Source organism: Lynx rufus, unplaced genomic scaffold, assembly GCF_022079265.1.
Source record: "Lynx rufus isolate CCGP_SWC_20201006 ecotype Redwood Valley unplaced genomic scaffold, mLynRuf1.p SCAF_7, whole genome shotgun sequence".
Lineage (NCBI taxonomy): Eukaryota > Metazoa > Chordata > Mammalia > Carnivora > Felidae > Lynx > Lynx rufus.
The window spans coordinates 124,891,292-124,912,561 of record NW_025814889.1 but is presented as its reverse complement, the minus strand read 5'-3'; the positions used below and the strand labels follow the sequence as shown (position 1 = coordinate 124,912,561).

Here is a 21,270-nt window from a genome sequence, read left to right as displayed (position 1 = left end):
TAATTGGTCTAGTTTGGAGCTGAGGAACTAGTATTGCTTGAAAGCTTCACATTTGTTTCTAAGATGCAGTCAGGGTTGAGAATCACTAAATGGTATCCTATGAGAGTGCTAAATAGTGAAGAATTCCAATGATTATATATAATGTTCAAAAATTATGAACATGCATTGAGGGTATACTAATTGCCAGGCATCTATAAGACAAAGACGCACAAAGTTTCTGTTCCCATGGAGATTACAGTCTGACTCCAACGCAACTTAAAACTTGTGACTGAGTTTACGGGTGCCTGAGTGGCTCAGTCGGTTAAGCGTCCAACTCCTCTGATTTCTGCTCAGGTCATGATCTCACGGTTTGTGATTGAGCCCTGCGCTGGGCTCCGTGCTGTCAGTGCAGAGGCTGCTTGGGTTCCTCTCTCCCCCTCTCTCTCTGCCTCTCTCTCTCTCAAAAATAAATACATTTTTTTAAAAAACTTAAAAAAAACCCTGACAGTTTAGTGATTGATGATAATTTTAATCTTGTAAATGAAAGACCCAAAGTTGCTGTTCTGTTATAGATATCTTTTTATTTTTATTTTTTAAGTTTATTTATTTATTCTAAGAGAAAGAGAGAGAGAGAGACAGGGAGGGGCAGAGAGAGAGAGAGAGAGAGAGAGAGAGAGAGAGAGAATCCCAAGCAGGTTCTACACTATCAGCTCAGAGCCTGGTGTGGGGCTTGAATTCATGCACTACAAGATCACCACCCAAGCTGAAGCCAGAGTCACACTGAACTGACTGAGCCACCCAAGTGCCCTGATATCTTTTTATTTTATTGTATAATATTACATAACGATAGTATGAAACCATTTCCAGTATTAAGGCCCTGTGTGAATGTCAGGAGGACTGAATCAGAGGTCTCTCTTTCCCTTTAACCTGAGAGGAAGGTACAGATTCCTGTGGCCTGGACTGGCCACAGGTCTGACAGATTCCAACCACTTTATTAATGTAATAAGAGCATTAGCAATGACCTACTCTTGCCCAGAACACTGCTAGATGCTTTCCTATACATCATTTAAACCGACAGTCCTGCTGGGAGAACTGAGCAGCCAAATGGAAGAAAGCCAATAGAAATGAAAAGGAAAGAGATAAAGATTAAACCATTTGTTTTATTTTATTTATTAATGATATAAAATCTTTTTGTTCTTACTTAAAAAGAACTACCATTAATCCAGGGTACTTAGTTTTTAAATGTCTTTCTAGTTGTGGTTTCATACAAAGTCATAATAATATACCCTTTGGGCTAGGACCATCTTTAACTGGAGTAGATGTAAATCTACTGTTTCAGATATCTTCTTGATGATTTCAAATGTTTAAGACTAATTTCTCATTGAGTTTAACTAGATGGCCATTTTTTAAACCTCACCAGGTTACTGCAGTGGATGTGTTACTAGAAGGAAAGTGTTAGCCCTGCCTTTTGCTTGTTTGCTTGTTGCCTTGGTAGTAGTATTATTTATTATGCAGTTTCTTTTTCAGCCACTTGTCCGTTTTATGAAGGCTGGGTTAGTTAAAGTAATATATAACAATACATAGTCTGTGAATCCATGTAACCAGGCCAATAAACTTCAACATGTGGCAATATTCTGAAAGCAAATAAGCAAGTAGGGAAATCACTGTCATTCCCTTGCCCTTGTGAACTCCTGTTCTTTCCTAGGACATACCTTTGTGACCCATGACCTTCTGGCCTTCATTCAGACTGAGCGAGAGTATCATGATCCCGCCATATAATAAATGTTAGTTATGTATGACTTACTGCATATCTTTGTCCATTAAATAGAAGCTCTACTATTCTCTTTTCACACCTCCATGGATCTTCTTGCACATTCCATTCATTGGGACTACACTAACAAAGACATAATCAGCACTGGTTTTTAAGTGTGGAAATTATGACTTTCATTTTGCTTCTGAGTTATGCACTGCTGTAATCGATGTTAAAAATGAGATTCTATTATGCCATCTTTGTGTAAAAAAGGAGGGAAAATAAGAAGATACGTATCTGTTCACTTGAACAAAAGAAACATAGGAAGGATACACGGTAGACGAATGAGGTTGATTAGCTACAGGCTATGAGGAGACCAGATGGAAGGGGTAGAGGGAAGGGGAGCAGGGAATAACATTTCTCTGACTGTACCTTTTGTATATTCCTCACTTTTGGAAGCATATTTCCCATACTCAACAATGACAACAAACAAACCACAAAAGAAAAGAAATATGATCAACCCAGATGGGGCAAAACCCCTAAAATTGAATACAAACAAAAACAAATGCACTAAGCCACATTTCAGAAGAGTAACATGATCCCGTTGAGGGAAGTGAGGAAACATTAATCCAAGTAACTTTTGAGAGACATTGGGACTATGTGCCCTGAGTCTAAAGGCAAAATCACTGTAAATAAGTATTGAACTCTAGTTAGTAGGCTTCTTTTTCATAGGGACATAGCTTAATAATTCTCAAATTGTCCTCTATACATTTAAGGATTGAGCAAATCAGTAAATGTTTTGTAACTATTGGAAGCCATGTTTCTCAGTGTTGGAGAAGAGAGTTACACACGCAAAAAGGGGAAAAGATTGAATGAACCCTGAGATATTGGATGGAGGTATTCACAAATTCATATGTTTTAATATATTTAGATAGCGTGGTGAAGAAATGGATCTGGTGTATGTGGGGATAGATGATAGATAGGAAGATAGATACAGACACACAGATAGATAGACTTATGTGTGTATGGGCAAACATATAGCTATCCCCCAGCTCTGTCTCCTGAGAAGGCCTAGAAGCAACAACAGTGTCCAGATCTTGGTTTCTAAAATTCTGAATTTTTTTTACTCACAGCCCTTTTGACACCAAATGTGTGGGGTTTTTTCTTCCCCCCCATACCAACCTATTCTTTAACTCCCTAAACACCAGCTAGGTGCTCTACAATTTAAGCCAATTCTGACACTAATTACCTTGAGCTTTAGCACAGACCCGAGAGGTGAAGGGCTCGGTCAGTCTCACAAGACTGCCTCCATTTCAGATGCCAATGTGAGCCCTGGGCCTCCTGTACTTCCGACCAACTGGCTATAATTCAGAGGTTTCCATGACCCCCTCCTCGGGTGTGATTTGCTACAATAGCTGACAGAATTCAGGAAAACACTTTATTTACTATGACTCTATTATAAAGGATCAAAAGCAACAGTCAGATGAAAAGGTACATAGGTTGAGGTCTGGAAGGATCATGAGCACAGGAGCTCAGGTTGTGGAGTTCAGGTGCACCACCCTCCCATCACATAGATGCATTTGCCAACCCAGAAGCTCTCTTGGTGATTGAACTCAACATCCAACCCCACTTACCTTCCCAACGTCAGGGTGAAAGTTCCAATTGTTTAATCATGGCTTTAAATAGTCTTGAAATCTCTTCCTACAATATATTTATTAATTACAAAATATAAATGAGTAACTTACAGTGGTGAAACATAGCAGACCCCCTTTACCAAATCATCAAAGTTAACATTTCCAATATTGGGGCTATTTGATAGCATGTGTCTCCTGAGATGGTGCTCTGAGGACTCAGCATCAGTCCTGTGGTCTTGCCAAAGTTCTTGCACTTGAACAAGTGCACAACCTGAATTGAATCATGAGGAAACAGCAGACAAATCCAGATGAAGGGGCGTTGTCCAAAAATAACTAGGCTGTGCTTATCAAAAATGTTAGGGAAATGAAACATAAAAGAAAACTCAGAAACTCTCCCGGATTAAAGGAGACTACAGACATGGAAAGGCCACGTATGATCTTGGATTTCCTTTTTCTACAATGCGCATTACTGGGACAATTGGTGAAAACAGAATAAGGCCTGTAAATAAGGTTTTCTAATGAGTTGTTAATTTTCTGATTTTGATCATTGTACTGTGGTTATGTAAAAGAACTCTTTGTTTTTAGGAAATACACACAAAAGTATTTACAGGTGAAGGGTGCCTGGGTGGCTCAGTTGGTTGAGTGTCTGACTTTGGCTCAGGTCATGATCTCCAGGTCTGTGAGTTCAAGCCCTGCGTCGGGCTCTCTGCTGATGGCTTGGAGCCTGCTTCAGATTCTGTGTCTCCTTCTCTCTCTGTCCTTCCCTGACTTGTGCTCTGTCTCTCAAAAATAAATAAATGTAAAAAAAATTAAAAAAAAAAGTATTTACAGGTGAAGGGGCATGTCTATGTCTTACTCTTACACAGTTCAGAGAAAAATAAAGAGAAAAAGAGGATAAAGCAAATGTAGTCAAATGTTAACATTTGAGAAACCTGGGTGATGGATATATAGGAATTCTTTGTACTGTTTTTGCAACTTTGCTGTAAGTCTGAAGTTATGTCAAAATAAAAGAAAAAATAAAACGACCAGAAAGGAAAAGCAGGATAGTAGTCTAAAGGACAAGACAGGGTCTGAAGAAGGTAATTGTGGTCTGCCTCTGCTCAGGTCACGCCCTTGACCGCTTTGAAGTTTGCTGAGCTCTCCGTGAAAGCAGGCTTTCCCAAGGGGGTAATCAACATCATCCCAGGCTCAGGTAAACCATCAAAGGACTCACTTGGCTGTAAGTAATGAATGGTACAGGAGTAGCTGAGCGACTATTTTCCCTCTAGAGTCTTGTCTTGTAACTACCATATATTAAAGTTAAATACAATTTACCAAATAATTAACTTAAGGATAAATATATTTACCATGTGCTAAAAATCTTAGAGTAGAAATATAACGGTGGGTGAGTAGGGTGGGAGGAGCAGAAATTGAACAACGTTGTAAAACTACCGTAAGGTGGCCTGTTTCAATTTTTAAAAATTACCTTGGAAGATGAAAAACCAAGGCTTACCCGTCTTCTGGGGGGCTGATAATTGCATGGAGGACATTATTTAGACTTTTTCAATTTGTAATTAATATAGAAAATGTGAAACTAAGAAAGCTTAGAAATCTACTTCAATGAATTCAAAGTCACTCTCACCGTAAGAACTTGAATAATGTTTTAATTCATGTTTTCCTCCCTGATTCTACAGGTGGCATAGCTGGGCAACGCCTTTCTGAACATCCTGATATCCGTAAACTTGGTTTCACTGGGTCCACTGCTATTGGCAAACAGATCATGAAGAGGTATTGGTTTTAGCGTGTTGATTTGCTGCAGATCCTAGTAAACCAGGTTTTTGTTTATGCTTTTTTGCTTTTTTACATAGAATGTGTTTGGAGGGGGTAACCTGGGTGGCACAGTTGGTTAAGCATCTGACTCGATTTCAGCTCAGGTCATGATCTCATGGTTTGTGCGTTCAAGCCCCACATAGGGCTCTGCGCTGATGGTGCGGAGCCTGCTTGGGACTCCGTTTCTCCTTCTCTCTGCCCCCTCCCACTTGTGTGCTCTCTCTCTCTTTTTCTCTCAAAAGTAAATAAATAAGCTTAAAAAAAAATGTGTTTGCAAGGAGAAAACCCACATCAGATTTAGAAGAGAAATCTACTTATCACTGCAGGGTATTGAGATATTTTCATATAATAAAATACTCTCCAAAGCATAAAGCCCATAGTCCATAAAACTAGAGCCATATTGGAATTCTACACCCTACTGGTAGCTATGACAATCCAGAACAAAAAATTTTTGCATACTAAAGCTGTGGCCCAAATTGGTCTTAGAGCATAAGTAAGAAACTGAAGAGACATATAAATGGCAAATATGGATTATTTATAAAATGAATTCCTAAAATGCAGTAACATTTGTTTTTTAAAAAAATTGCAGACAATCTAAATGTCCAAAATAAGGCATGGTTAAGGTATGTCAGTGTAGGGATGCCTGGGTGGTTCAGTCGGTTAAGCATGGACTCTTGACTTCAGCTCAGGTCATGATCCCTGAGTTGTGTTATCAAGCTCCGTGTTGGGCTCTAAGCTGAAGGTGGAGCCTGCTTGGGATTCTTTCTCTCCCCCTCTGCCCCCCTCTCCTCCACTTGCGCGCGCGCTCTCTCTCTCTCTCAAAAAAAAAAAAAAAAAAAAAGGATGTCAGTGTAATGGAGGTCCGCACAATCATGTTCATGGAGAATTTTTAATAATATTGAAAAATATTGTTAAAAGGTAAGTAGAAAGAAAAAAGAAAACTAAGGTATAAAATTGTACATATGGGGTCATCACAACCATTTTAAATAAGGCAAAGGCTGTGGTTGGACACAGACCAAAAATAAGTATATCAAAATGGTGAAAACATGGATATGAAGCCATGGAATGGAATTTTGTGATTTTTTTTCTTCTTTCTGAGTTTTTGGGGGTATTTTTAAATGTTTTAAATAACAATACTTTTGCGAATAGGGGGAAATAAATAATGTACTTCTAAAAATTGATATTTTGTTTCTGTAATGCTTCAGGAATCTGGCTAGAGGTTAAATTCCTTGCCAGGGCTTTATGTAACCAGATTTCTTAAGGAATCTAAATTTATCCATGAGGATCTCTAGTTATTGAATGACAGAATTATAAAAGCTTTTTATTATGGAAACTTTCTAATATTTACAAAGCACACAGAATCATGGAATGAACTCCCATGTGCTCATCACTGGGCTTCAACAGCTACTACCCTTCAACCATTTGTGTTTTGTCTTTGAATAAGTTTCTTAATATTTCTGAGGCTCAATTATATTTTCCATGCTAAGTGGTAAATTAGAGTTAAAAAGGCCCACGCGAGAGAATGCTCATTTCCCATTTATTTTCCTCTAGCTGTGCTGTGAGCAACCTGAAGAAAGTTTCCCTTGAACTTGGTGGCAAATCCCCACTTATAATATTCAATGACTGTGAACTTGACAAGGCTGTGAGAATGGTAAGAGGGGGACAAATCTCCCTAAATAGGTGCCTACTTCTAAAACATGTCTCATCTCCTTTTTTATCAGAAATCTCAAAATGAGATTGGGTTTTGTCTGGTGATAAATAGAAGCCACTCTCTTGATGCTTAGATTTAGGACTATTTAAATCACTTAATTAAAAAAAATAGTACCTTTACACTTGTATCATTAAGCTGTATTTAAAACTTGGGGGATAAGAGAGTCTTTTCTAAGCATTCATGATTTATACAAACTGATGTCAAGATTTTAAAAGCAAAATCTGGTATACCAGTAGCACATTTAAATGTATCAAATAATATAGATTTTCTTACAACACAAAATTTGTTCTTAGTGGTGTATCCTTACTGTTACACACACTTTTTTTTTTTTTAAGCGCTCCTGGACCAAAAGGGGGAAAGGAGAAACAAAATCCCTAAAATCGTGCTAGATCAAAACTGAGTATCTCTAGACAATTCCCATCATTAGCTAGGCCAAGGCATTGGCTCTGACTTTTGTTTTTCTGCTGTCTTCCAACAACATCTAATTCTCAGTGTGTGTGATCTTATGACAATCTGAAGTATTGTTAATATTTTCTCTTCTGTTGCTGAAGGGCATGGGGGCAGTATTTTTCAACAAAGGAGAGAACTGTATTGCAGCCGGGCGCTTGTTTGTGGAAGAAGCCATCCACGATGAATTTGTGACAAGAGTGGTAAGACATCTTCCAATTTGCTTTATAGAAACTGCTTTTACCTGAAAAGTACTTCTGGCGATATTGATGAATTTTTAGGTGGGATACTAGTACTTTGCCATATTTTAAATGACAGAGTCCTTACCTTTTAGAGCTACTTTCTCACATATTTACAGAGGAAATTGTATGATGTGTAGACTTTGCTTCAAAGTAACCCAGGAGGATAGGGGCACCTGGCTGGCTCAGTCTGTTAAGTGTCTGACTTTGGCTCGGTCATGATCTTGTGGTTCATGGGTTTGAGCCCCATGTCGGGCTCTGTGCTGACAGCTGGAGGCTGAAGCCTGCTTTGGATTCTGTGTCTCCCTCTCTCTCTGCCCCTCTCCCACTCCCACTCTCTCTCTCAAAAAGAAATAAACATTAAAAAAGAATTAAAAAAAAAAAAAAAAACCCAGGAGGGGAAGAGGTGAGTAAGGGAACAAATTGGCCAAGAGTTGGTAATTGTTGAAGCTGGATGATGGGTAAGTGGGGTGTCATGTTATTGTCTACTTTTTTATATATTTGCAGTTTCTCATAGTAAAAAGGTATAGGTCTCTATAAAAAAAAAAACCTTAAAAGTTTTTATTATCTATACCTTGCTCTACATTTATAGTAAATTCTATCCTTGAGACTAATGGGAAATATACTCCTAGATTTTTGTAAATTCCTAAGTTGACTAAGAGAGATATACTACTGGATCCTTGCAAATCATCAATGCACTGTTAATCAGACAGCCAATCATTTCCTCAACTAAAATGTATAGATAAATACATACATGCATACATACATATATACATACACACCTCTTATAGATTGGTCATGATTTTATAAACATAAGACCAAAAGAAGCCATTTGTAGAACTATTAACACGAATTGTGTGGCTAAAATAAACTAAACTATAATACAGTATGTCATTATTATGGTAACAGTAATCATGAATTTGTTTGTATTTGAAAAACCAGCACCCAGCTTCTTTTTTTTAGGGTCAATTCCCTCTCCCCATTCCCAAGAAGAAAAGACATTCTTTCTTCATGAGAATGGAAAACAAGAAGACCAGGAGTGCCTGAGTGGTTCAGTCAGTCAAGCATCTGACTCTTGATTTCGGCTCAGGTCATGATCCGAGGGTCATGGAATCAAGCCCCATGTCAGGCTCTGCGCTGACATCATTGTGCCTGCTTGGGGTTCTCTCTCACTCTCTCCCTCTCTCTGTCCCTCCCCTGCTTGTGCTCTCTGTTTCTCTCACTCACAAAATAAATAAATAAACATATAAATAGTTAAAAAAAAAAAAAAGAAAAGAAAACAAGAAGACCTATGGAGGGCAGTGGCTACCCTCCTGAGCACCCCTGTAATTCAGTTTTGCGCCACGGTAAAATAAAAGTTACAGAACGTTTGCAATTAGTTTGTTGACATTTCAAGTGCTGAGACCAGAAATGTCAAGAGTCTACCTTATCAGCCCATCAATAAACATGTTTTGTACACATGTAATCTGTATTCATTCACTCATTCAGCAACTATTTCTTGAGCACTTACTGAGAGATTCTTGCCAGGCCTAAATTCAAATTCAGGGCCCTATTGGGTCATGGTAACTCTCATTCTTTCTTCTTACTGGAAATGGACTTAACATTGGAAAATGCAGGGGCCCCCGGGTGGCTCAGTCGGTAAAGCGTCTGACTTTAGCTCAGGTTACGATCTCACAGTTCATGAGTTCAAGCCCCACATGGGGCTCTCTGCTGTCAGCATGGAGCCTGCTTTGAATCCTCTGTCCCCCTCTCTCTCTGCCCCTCCCTCATTCTCTCTCTCTTAAAAATAAATAAACATTAAAAATAAATAAATAAGAAAATGCAAAAGTAGGTTAAGGTAAGTGAGGTGCATGGGAAATGATTACAAAGACATGCCTCTGATGAACATTGCACAACAAAGATAGCTTTTTTATCAGAACATTCTAGCACTTCCTCTGGCATGACTATACCATGAAAATGTCTCAAGGGCAGTCTGCCACATTTGGTGGGGAGAAAAAAAGATAGCAACGTGGCCATTGCAGAAATTCTTCTGTCCTGAAGAGTAAAAGTGTGCTGTGTTAACAAAAATTCCAGAACATCAGGTCTGCTATTCTAATGGATTAACACTCAGGATAATTTGAATGTAACATACATACATAGCTTATAGTCTGTTAGAACTTAGTGGTTAACAGCTTAGGCTTTCAAGTCAGGAAAACTCTACTATATTTAGTGGTTGTGTGTCTTAAATCACTTACCCTGTCTAAGCCTCAGTTTCTTCATCTGTAAGATGGAAACAATGAGTACCCACCTCCAGTGCTTCCGTGAAGACTAAAAGACAACACATCTTTTGACAGCTTAGTACAACAGCCACCACACGGTAGAAGCTGAGCTGAGGGTATCCATTATTATTATTAACAGTCAATTGTGTTTTGTGAACTGGGTGACAAACAGGTGGAAGAAATTAAAAAGATGAAAATTGGTGATCCACTTGACAGATCTACCGATCACGGGCCCCAAAATCATAAGGCCCATCTGGAAAAGCTTCTGCAATACTGTGAAGCTGGAGTGAAAGAGGGGGCCACCTTGGTGTACGGGGGAAGACAAGTTCAAAGGCCAGGTAAGACCACCTCCGCAGGAGGCATACTGGGATTGTGCTCCAACACCTTACTCTGCAAATTGATCATTAGCAGGGGAAAAGGTAACATTTGTCTATGTTTCCTGTATGAACCAAAGGTCTCGGTACACTGAGTAGCTGATAAGGGAGACTTTTTTTTTTTTTTTTAACAGAAGAGTGCCTGCTAATTAACGTAGAAAAAAAATGATAGAAAAATCACCACTTTGTACCCCTAATTGAGTGAAATGATTGATGAGGCAGTTATCATCAAGGGAGGCTAAAGTTATCAGGAGAGAGGTTGATGGGGGGAGCTGAGTACATACAAGGTCTCAGTTTCTCACCCAGGATGGCTTGCCAGTCTCAAGGAGAAAAATACAATTTTATGATGGAGAGGTCAAGCTGTCACCGGCTGGGAGCCCCTGGTCATTCTTAGCAACAGTGAAAGCAGAACATCCAGGTCTGATGTGTCTCCTATGGGATACAACAGGTACCACACAGCACACCTCTGCAGTGTTCTTGCCAAAAATGTTTAACCTGAATCTAATTGTGAATTTAGGTCAAACTTTCCATTTCCGAGAAATAAAGGGGATCGAGGAACAATTAATTGCTTTTAAATTTTTTTTTAGCATCTATTTATTTTTGAGAGACAGAGACGGAGCATGAGTAGGGGAGGGGCAGAGAGAGAGACACAGAATCTGAAGCAGGCTCCAGGCTCTGAGCTGTCAGCACAGAGCCCAATGCAGGGCTCCAACCTACACACCATGAGATCATGACCTGAGCCCAAGTCGGCCACTTAACTGACTGAGCCACCCAAGTGCCTGGATCAAGGAACAAATTAAATATCATCCCAAGGAAACAAAGGCAAATCTAAATGCAACATCTCCTGCAGGACAACTGACTCCATCTGTTTAACAAGTCAATGGCATGAAAAATAAGGGGTGAAAGGTTCTAGATGAAAGGACACCTAAGAGATCGAACAAGTGAATGCAATGTGTAGAACTTATTTGAAGCCTGAATCAAACAAATCAACTGTAAGAAAGATACTTTTGAGAAAAAACATTTGAAATAGAAACCATGAAGAAGGAATTAGCACTAATTTTGTTAGATGTGATAATGTATTGTGGGAAGTTAAAAAAAATACTTCATTTTTTCGGGGCATTTGGGTGGCTCAGTTGGTTAAGCATTGACTTTGGCTCAGGTCATGATCTCACAGTTTGTGAGTTTGAGCCCCGCGTTGGGCTCTGTGCTGTCAGCTCGGAGCCTGGAGCCTGCTTCAGATTCTGTCTCTCTCTCTGCCCTTCCCCTGCTCGCACTCTCTCTCTCTCTCCCTCTCTCTCTCTCTCTCAAAAATAAATAAAACATTAAAAAAATTTTTTTTAATCCTTATTTTTTTTACAGATTTGTACTGAAATTCTTGGAGGTGAAAGTTGTGATCTCTGGAATTTGCTTTCAATTATTCCAGCAAGGAAATAAAATGAATCAAAGATAGCAAAATAGGAGAAAATATTTATTTTACAATTCACTCTACTACTTTCTCTACTTTGACATATGTTTGAAATTTTTGTTAAGAAACAAATTAAAAAATAAGAATCTAGGAATGCTAATGCCAAGTAGGAAAATGAAAGTTGTCTTGGTTTTATTGACCCCGAAGGGAAGAAAAAAATTATAAGGTAATTAAATGGGCAAACTGTTAATTAAAAATTAATTACCGTATAATTGATGATCTTTTCTGTTTTTCAAATAGGCTTTTTTATGGAACCAACTGTGTTCACAGATGTGGAAGACTACATGTATCTTGCCAAAGAGGAATCATTTGGGCCCATTATGGTCATTTCTAAGTTCCAAAATGGGTATGTTTTTCAGGCACGATCTAACAGGTTTTGGGTAGATAAGTGTTTTTTAATCCGCCATTGTGCTGTATACAGGCCATAAAATCAGTGAACATGTAATTCTCAATTATATGACAATAACTGACTTAACTAATTAGAAGAGAAGGGTAACCGATGTAGGTCGTTATATATTTTTGCTTCCTAGCTTAAATTAATGGCTGACGGTATGGAACTTTAGCTGACTAAATTTTAGTTTGTGTACAACCAATACTCACAACGTCTCTGGAACAAGATGAATAACTGAGAATAACAAAACTAGTTTTCACATTCACATTCCTGGGGAAGGCAGCCTGTGATTTTCCCAAGGAAAGAGCGCTGCCTTCATAGGGGTGATGTACCTGAAAGCAGACACTCAACTTTTTATAGCAATGTCCACAATCCCCATGTAATCAACTATAAATGATATACTGGTTGTGTTACAGTACAGGAAGCTTTCCAAAGTGTTTAGCATATCAAAGAGGGTCATATGGTAACTGGGCGCATACAAGAATATTTAATACAGTAGGTTCTCATGGTATGCTGTGCAAAATTCTTCAGAATTCTGGCTTGAATTTTCCTTCAACCAATGAGAAAGTAGGAAAAAAAAACCCAGAACACCAAGTTCAAAGGACTCCTTGCTCTTTTATTTATTTTATTTATTATTATTATTATTATTATTAGAGAGAGCGAGTGGGGGAGGGGCAGAGAGAGGAGGAAAGAGAGAGAATCTTAAGTAGGCTCTTCACTCAGGGCAGAGCTCGATTGCAGGGCTCAGCCCCACCACCCTGAGATCATGACCTAAGCCAAAATCAAGAGCCAGGCTCTTAACTGACGGAGCCACCCAGCCGCCGCTCTTGATCTTCGATAGACATATTGTAAGACATAGTTGGGGACGCTAAGCTATAGTGAGCAACCTTTTGACACAGGGAGCCAAGAATGCCCTATTAACCTTCTTTTCCTCATAAGTTCCTCCCATAGGATAGTCTTTGTGTTAAACATGCAGATTTTAGAAGCCAGATTTGCAGGATATAAACCGGATAGGTCACAGTTCCTTGAGATGCTTACCAGCTGATGAGGGAGACAGACAAGGACGTGGGCAATCAACCACAGAGGGCCAAAGGCAGCCACAGTGGGTGGAGTCTGCAGCCTGCCTCTGCACCTGACCTCGTCTATGGGCTTGGGCCAGTTACTTACTCTGAGCCTTGGTTTCTTTGTGATGTTATTAATAGCATCTATCCTTTTGTGTCATTCTAAAAATTAAATAAGATATGTTTGTTATTGTGCTGTTGCCACTGGTATGCTTGTTATTATCCTAGAAATAGGCCAAGGTGTCTTATGAAGCCGTGTCATCTCGATAGTCCTCAACAAATAATGGCATAAAGCCATCTTTCTGCCTTAGGCTGGTCAATAAATATTTGGGTCCCTACCACGTGCAATGCATCAAGAAGTCTGAGAGTTTTAGCAGAGCCTCAGTTCACTCTAAGTTCAGCTCCAAATTTCTTGTGCGAGTTTAAAATTGTATGTAGCCGAGGTTACCTTTGAAAATCTCTTCAGAAGCCACCACACTGAAGCACGTGCTGTCTCTTAATCTTGAGCACGATTAATTTTTCCTCCAGTCTGGGGACGGATCCTCTTTCTTTGCCAGAGCGCCAGATGAAATCCTTGGGTTGCACTTACTGGCCGTGCTGTAGAAAATCATGCAGTTTTAAACATTAGGATGGGACACTCATACTGTGACAGACACGTTGGAACTGGACCCAACTGAGAGATGAGCAGGGTCAGGCTCCACTCTCTTGGGAGTGCACACACACTGAGTCCAAAGGCAGGGGAATCATGATTTAAGGAGTAATTTTGCTCTCCTTTAATGGAATTTTATTAATTGAATTCACTCTCATTTGATGATCTAACACCATGGTATAAAGAAGAATAAAATGTCATTCCTGCCCTCAGGGAGCCGCCAAGTGTAGCTGGGAGGTGAACCAGAGATACAGAAAGAGTTAAATCAAAATATTGAGTTTGGAGGAATACATGTTCCCTGATTATGGCTGGCTTTTATTGAGCATGTACTGTGTTCCAGGCACTATTAGCTCATTTCGTCCTTGAGACAACAAGAAATGTCCTTTTATTATTCTTGCAGTGTTTTGCAATTAACAAAGGCATGCAGAGATGAAGTCATTTGCCCAAGGTCAAGAGGCCACTCGCTGAGCCACTACACCCTACTGCCTCCACAGTGGCGCTGGTGGGAGCTGGGAAGGCTTCAGGGCGAGGCACAGAATGAGCCTTGAGCTGTATGCAAAATCTGGAGAGATGGAGGGAAACAGAGGGGGTGCTCTGAGAATGTATCCAGAAGTAGGACTCCAGGGACAGGGGAGGAAGTGAGAGGTCGTGAAGGAGAACCAAGAAGAAAATGGAAAAGATGACTTCAGATTAGATTTTAAAAGGTGTTGCATGATATATACATGAAATATATAATGCTAGAGTTCTAATATCTCATTGGGAGTTTCTTTTGGTGTAAGCCTGAACTATTTCATTTATAAAAATTCAAGCCAGTTGGCAGTAACGTTTTTCCGTTTCTAGCATGGCGGGGGGGGGGGGAGGAGTAGAACATGACATGAGAGTGTTTTGCTTTGCATTCAGTGATATGTTGTCTTCCTGCAAACATCTTGCAGGGACATCGATGGAGTGTTGCAGCGAGCAAATAACACAGAGTACGGTTTGGCCTCAGGGGTTTTTACAAGAGACATAAATAAAGCCATGTACGTGAGCGAGAAACTAGAAGCGGGAACTGTTTTTGTTAACACCTACAACAAGACGGACGTGGCCGCCCCTTTCGGTGGGGTTAAACAATCTGGCTTTGGGAAAGACTTAGGTATGCTCTGCTTTTCTACTGCATGTTCTACTGTCGCAGAGAAGTCTGCTTTATGTTTCGTGCAACCCTTGTGTATTGCTTTGAAGGACATTTCCTATATGGCAGCTGTCCCTGGGTTTTTATGGGCACTATTTGTTTTTTAATGCGAAACGTTTTTATTTAACATACCTACACAAAAGCACACAAACCGCATGTGTGGAAAGGTGTTTTTAAAAGAAGATTAATGTTGAGAAGAAACTATCTTTTAGCTAAAATATGTTTGGCTTTTGACCTGACATTCATCATGAACTTGTTTTAGCTTTTGTGGGACGAAGTGGAATCAAGACAGAAAAATGAGTGGAGGGCAGTAATCAGCTAGCTCCAAGAATAAATCTTGTCTGTGAGCTGCTTGGCGGTCTTTCAGAATCAATACTGCAATTGGCAGGGTTTTCTGGGAGTCTGGGAAGTTATGTTTAGCGTTGCAAAAAGTCCGAAAGATCATTTTTTGTGGGCAATGACACTATCACATTTCAAGTAATAGCTTCCTTTGAACACTACCTACGTATGGACCAGATCTCGTGCTGACTACTTTGCCTGTAGTAGCACAAGCGAGCCTCACAATAACCCTGGGAGGTAAGTGCTATTATTATCTTTATTCTATAAATGGAGAAACTGGGGCTCAGAGAGGTTGGGGAACTTGCCCAGAGTTATGTAGCCAGCCACTGCTGGAAAGAGAATTCCAAGCCAGGCAGTCTGCCTGCGGAGCCCATGTTCTTACTCCCCGCAGCCAGTCTGGCGTGTTGTTTCAAAAGCTGAAATGTTCATGGCTTACTGAAATTATAGTCCCCTAACATACGTTTGGTTAATTTGGGGGGTATTTTCACATCTTCTCTTTCCTGGCGACTTTTGATAATGTATTTGCGGCGAAAAAGGGGTCTCTCATTCTAAATCCCATTGAATTGAAGATAAAGAGTGTTTACTATAAAACAATAGAATTTGCCTAAATAGTTTCTTTCTCTCCCAGTTTTAAACTCCCTAAGCTCAGGGGTTCCCAGCCCTAGCTGTACATTGGATTAGAGTCACCTGGGAGCTTTAAATTTTTTTTTTTCAACGTTTATTTATTTTTGGGACAGAGAGAGACAGAGCATGAACGGGGGAGGGGCAGAGAGAGAGGGAGACACAGAATTGGAAACAGGCTCCAGGCTCCGAGCCGTCAGCCCAGAGCCCGACGCGGGGCTCGAACTCACCGACCGCGAGATCGTGACCTGGCTGAAGTCGGACGCTTAACCGACTGCGCCACCCAGGCGCCCCTCCTGGGAGCTTTAAAAAATACAAAGATGCGATTTAATTGGTCTGGGGTGGGACCTGTGATCAGGAGTTTTAAAACCTCGCCAAGGTAATTCTACAGTAAGGTTAAGAAGCCTTGTTTTAGCTCAACTTCCAGGATCATAAACTCATTAGTTGCACTGCGGTATTCATGCCCTTTCACTGCCATAGAAATCGACAACTGTACTAGCTCAAAATGGGATAGAAACAGAAAGCAAACCTATTTGTTTGTTTGTTTGTTTGCCTGGATATGCTCTTCTCTGTACAATGTAAACCAGGAAAACTGCATCATCCTTATCTTTAAAATAAGATTACACCAAAGGGTCTCAAACTTCCTTTCTTCCGCTCAGTTCTGCTTCGTTTAATATAATCCGAAGGACGTATGTTGGCCGCTTCTGCTCAGCCTAAATGGGCAAAGGATGGAGATGAAGAGTTTGTCATCAGGCAGGGAAATAAGGGAGAAAGGTCTGTGGTGGAGACCGACCAAGCCAACACTGTTCCTCAGTAGACCTGATAGGTGGGCTAAGCCCCTACTCCTCAAGGTGTGGTCCGTGGACACGAGCATCTGCACCATCAGGTGATGGTTAGGAATGCATAATCTCAGGGCTTGCACTGCCGTTTCACAAGGTCTCCAGGTGACTCACATGCACTTTACAGTTTGATAAGACCTGGCTTCGGCCACATTCTAGCTGCTCGGTGATCGATACACTTACACCTGTGTCCAAAATTCTGATGACATCACATCCACTTAACGAACAATGCTCCAGGAACTGCTTGTCTCTTCCCTAGGTGAGGAAGCTCTAAACGAATACCTCAAAACCAAGACTGTGACGCTGGAATACTAGAGAGAGCTGTCGTCGGGAACCCCCTGCAGACAGCCTCACTCCTCAACTCTCTCGACACACTTGAGGAGCCTGGATGTGCTGAAGGAGGAGCCGCGAGTTGAAAAATCCACACGTGGACCACCAAGGGGGTCAGACCACATGTCTAAGCATTTACACCCGTGCCTGAGTGTTTTCTACTGCACCTTTTATACTTTCAAATGATTTGCAGTTGTTGGGTTTTGACTATGTTGTATCTCACATATATTTATAGACCGCCAAGCTGCTTTTTCTCCCCAACTAATCTAGCCGTTGTTCATCTTGAAAAAAGCCAGTATCAGCCGGTTGTACTACACGAGGTGCATTTTGGGGGAAACTTTGCATAATAATGTGCAGATTTTAACCTCCAAACTATACCTATGGGGCTGTTAAAAGGGTTTTCTATAATTTTGCTCTCATGGAACAGTATATCCTATAAGGAATGTGAAATGAATTTTTTTTTCATATTTGGAAATAAGATACATCTTTGTGCCTTTTGATGTTCTATTTTTCAACCCACTGTGATGGGTAATGAACCCACAAACAGTTCTTCTAGGAATGGGGTACTATGTAATGTTGTGAGCAGTAGACAGAATTTAATGACATTATCTCTGGCTCCAAATAGCTTAAATTCTAATAAATAGCTTTTAAAAAGTGAATTTTACAGCATGACATAGAATATAGTAGCCTTTGGAGACTGATCTTGGTCCATGTAATACCATCCTGCCATGTGACTTGAGGAAACCTACACAACTTCTCTGAGCCTCAGTTTCCTTATCTGTCAAACGGGGATAGATAGTAATGCTAGTAATGCCTTCCTCAGGAGCCTTATTTTGAGGAGTCAACGCAATAATATAAGTACCTTGCACTGTGCTTTGTTCATGGTTCTCAAGAGAAGTTAACTTTGTCCCCCCATCACTATTTTAAAAATATATTGAGATAAACTAACCAGATGAATTAATTTTCCTACCACCCCTTTCAGGAGTCACTGATTCCTGTACGCCACTGTTCTGACCCAGTGCTTGATGTAGCAGCACCGGAAAAACGCCCTGTAATGAAAACTGGCAATGGTCTGAGGAAAAGGACTGTCTTTCTTTCTGCAGCTCATTCGTTCTTCCTAGGACATCTCGTTTTCGATTTCTCTACCTACCGGATCTTCTGTGTGATCGCTGACTGTGTGATCTCGGGCAAGTTCGTAACCTAATATCTCAGAGCCTTGGTGTCTATAAAATGGGGATAAGGTCTTTATCTCATTAGGTGCTGGAAGGAGCCAATAGAATGATATGATGCAGAACGCACCCGACAAGGTGTTTGGACCATAGTCGGTGCCTGAGAAATGGGAATTATTATAATCCATGTAGGACTCACTAGATTGACCGTTGTCAGACAAAAATATTCGGTGAGCAAATTATCACCATCCACATGTGACTGGAAGGTGAGTTCCTGAATCACAGTGTCGCTGGAAGATGGTTGGAGAAATTAACTTCTATTACTCCTCCTTTTATAAAATTTCAGTGAACATTCCTGTCTCTGGATTCGAAGGACCCCTTAGTTAATCCTTGGTACTTTGGAGAGTCAGTAGCTTAACATAAAGGGAATGTAGGGAACCAATCAACAAACCAAATCCGAGACAGAAAACATCCAAAGGGAAGGATACCAGGAGTGATCCTGCCATGATCAATAGAGCAAGCATATTTTGCCTATAAGCGTGTTTTATTATACAATAGCTCATTTACCATCAGAGCTTGGCACAGGTGAAATTCTAAATCAGTAGGAATATTCTGAGTCTAAACTGACAGCTCATATTTGAATAAAATGACAAAAGCCTTATTAGAAAGGAACCACTTTTTTAAAAAGTATTATTTAAATTCAAGTTAGTTAACATACAGTGTAGTCTTGGTTTCAGGAGTAGAACCCGGTGATTCATCTCTTACATATGACACCCAGTGCTCATCCCAAAAGTGCCCTCCTTAATGCCCATCACCCATTTAGCCCCCCCCACCCACGTCCCCTCCAGGAGCCCTCAGATTCTTCTCTGTATTTAAGAGTCTCTCATGGTTTGCCTCCCTCTCGGTTTTTATCTTATTTTTCCTTCCCTTATGTTCATCTGTTGTGTTTTTTAAATTCCACATATGAGTGAAATCATATATTTGTCTTTCTCTGACTGACTTATTTCACTTAACATAATACCCTATTAGAAAGGAACCACTTAAAAAAATTTTTTAAGGTTTATTTTTAGAGAGAGAGAGAGAGAGAGAGTCGGGGAGGGGCAGAAAGAGACAGGGAGATATAGATACAGAATCTGAAGCAGGCTCCAGGCTCTGAACTGTCAGCCCAGAGCCCACCGTGGGACTCAAACCCACGAACTGTCAGATCATGACCTGAGCCGAAGTCAGACACTTAACCGGCTGAGCCACGCAGGTGCCCACAGAGGAACTACCTTTAAATGCAGTGTTTTAACTGACTTCACGTGAACTAAAATATCACTTTATCAAATATTTTAATAACAGAAAAAATGGCAAACAAAATCCTGGACTTTTGGACTGTTTCTTCTGGACTGATGTTTCTCCCTATTAATCTCAGTAGCAGTGTTTTTAATCTTCTTTGGGCCACACACCTCTTTGAGAATCTGATAGAAGCTGTGGACCCCCTCTGTCCTACTTCTACCGCCCAAATTCCCACGCACACCCCTGCAAATATCTTCAAGGGATGCGCAGATCTCCTCCAGCCCCTGCTTGGAGAGATGCGCAAAGCCTTCTGCCACAGCGAGTGCTAAAGTTCCTACCGGCTTGTTTTGATATCTGCTGATCAGAATCAAAGCCTGCATGGAATTCCAGTGAATTCGAACTGGAACAGAATGACCCACAGCCTACCAGGCGATTTCATTAACACAGGGAATAATTAGATTATCACTCTTCTGGACCCCTGGCTGGCTCTGTAGGTAGAGGGTGCGGCTCTTGATCTCAGGGTCTTGTGAGTTCGAGCCCTATGTTGGGCATAGAGATTACTTAAAAAAAAACTTAAAAAATTTTTTTAACGTTGATTTATTTTTGACAGAGAGAGAGAGAGAGAGAGACAGAGCATGAGCGGGGGAGGGGCAGAGAGGGAGACACAGAATCCAAAGCAGGCTCCAGGCTCCGTCCGAGCTGTCAGCACAGAGCCTGACGCAGGACTCAAAGTCACAGACCGCGAGATCATGACCTGAGCTGAAGTCGGACGCTCAACCGACTGAACCACCCAGGTGCCCCCCAAAAAACCTTTTTAAGAAGATGATCACTATTCTTTCAGATCATGATTTGGCTAAACTGAAGGATAAAGCTGTGATCTGTCACCTGCGTGGGGAGGTGTGGACACTCTAGGCCCTTCTAATCCTCTTCCACACGCCTTTGCTAAAGCAGTCCCCTTTGCTTTCGCACCCTCTGCGCCTTCCTACCCCAGCTCGGTTTAAGGGTCTCTCCGCTGTGCTCTCCCTTGTGAGGAACACAGTGCTTACCCTTGGTGCTGAAACCATCTGCCACCCTAGCTAGGTATGAGCACCCCTTCCCCACCCTCAGGATTGGCCTTTACTTTCGGCCACGGAAACTGCAGCTGTCATTTATGGAGGGCCTCCTGTGGGCCACACGCGGCGCTAAGCACTTTGTAAATGCTATCTGATTTAATCTTCACGTCTGAGAAAAATGAGTCCGTCGAGGTTCTCTTCTTACTGGCTCCACGGCTACCGAGCCGTCCTCTTCACGGATGCTGGTGACTGCTCAGGTCCCGCAGCTGGTCTTCCTCATGCCTCCTTGTGTAACTCTGCTCAAAGTCTAAATCAGATGCTGTCACTCCTCTGCCCAAACCTTGCGATTCGAATAGAATCAAGTCCAGTGTACTCACTGGACTCAAAGTCCTATCGATCTTGCTCCTTGCCACATCTGACTTCATCTCCTATGAATTTTCCTCCTGTTCTGTCTAGTCACCCCAGCTGCCTTGACGTTCGTTCCTGAAGCAAATCAAGCTCTTGCCCCAGGGCCCTTGCACTTACTGTTCCTCTTCCCGGTGGTGTGCTGGCACATATTTACCCAATGGTCCTCCGGGGAAATTCTTGGAGCATTGGCTAACTTCTGTGTATAAATGCTCTCATCAAAGCTGATTTCAAGCTACAGAGATGCGTGCAATCGGAGCAAGCGGAAGCCAGTGCCGGCACACGACTGCCTTTTCCTGCAA

General features: G+C 41.1%; 1 protein-coding gene across 2 annotated transcripts in view; it reads left to right on the top strand.

Moving 5' to 3' along the window:
• ALDH1L2 (aldehyde dehydrogenase 1 family member L2) overlaps positions 1-17,718 on the top strand; it is a 66,573-nt gene extending 48,855 nt beyond the window's left edge. For both annotated transcript variants that reach the window (XM_047066114.1, XM_047066115.1), the window contains 8 exons: positions 4,468-4,555; positions 5,037-5,130; positions 6,724-6,823; positions 7,435-7,533; positions 10,000-10,165; positions 11,907-12,012; positions 14,700-14,899; positions 16,994-17,718. In XM_047066114.1, coding sequence (XP_046922070.1) covers positions 4,468-4,555; positions 5,037-5,130; positions 6,724-6,823; positions 7,435-7,533; positions 10,000-10,165; positions 11,907-12,012; positions 14,700-14,899; positions 16,994-17,049 — 909 coding nt within the window. In that variant the 3' untranslated portion in view covers positions 17,050-17,718. The remainder of the gene's footprint in view (positions 1-4,467; positions 4,556-5,036; positions 5,131-6,723; positions 6,824-7,434; positions 7,534-9,999; positions 10,166-11,906; positions 12,013-14,699; positions 14,900-16,993) is intronic.
• The last annotated feature ends 3,552 nt before the right edge of the window (positions 17,719-21,270 follow it).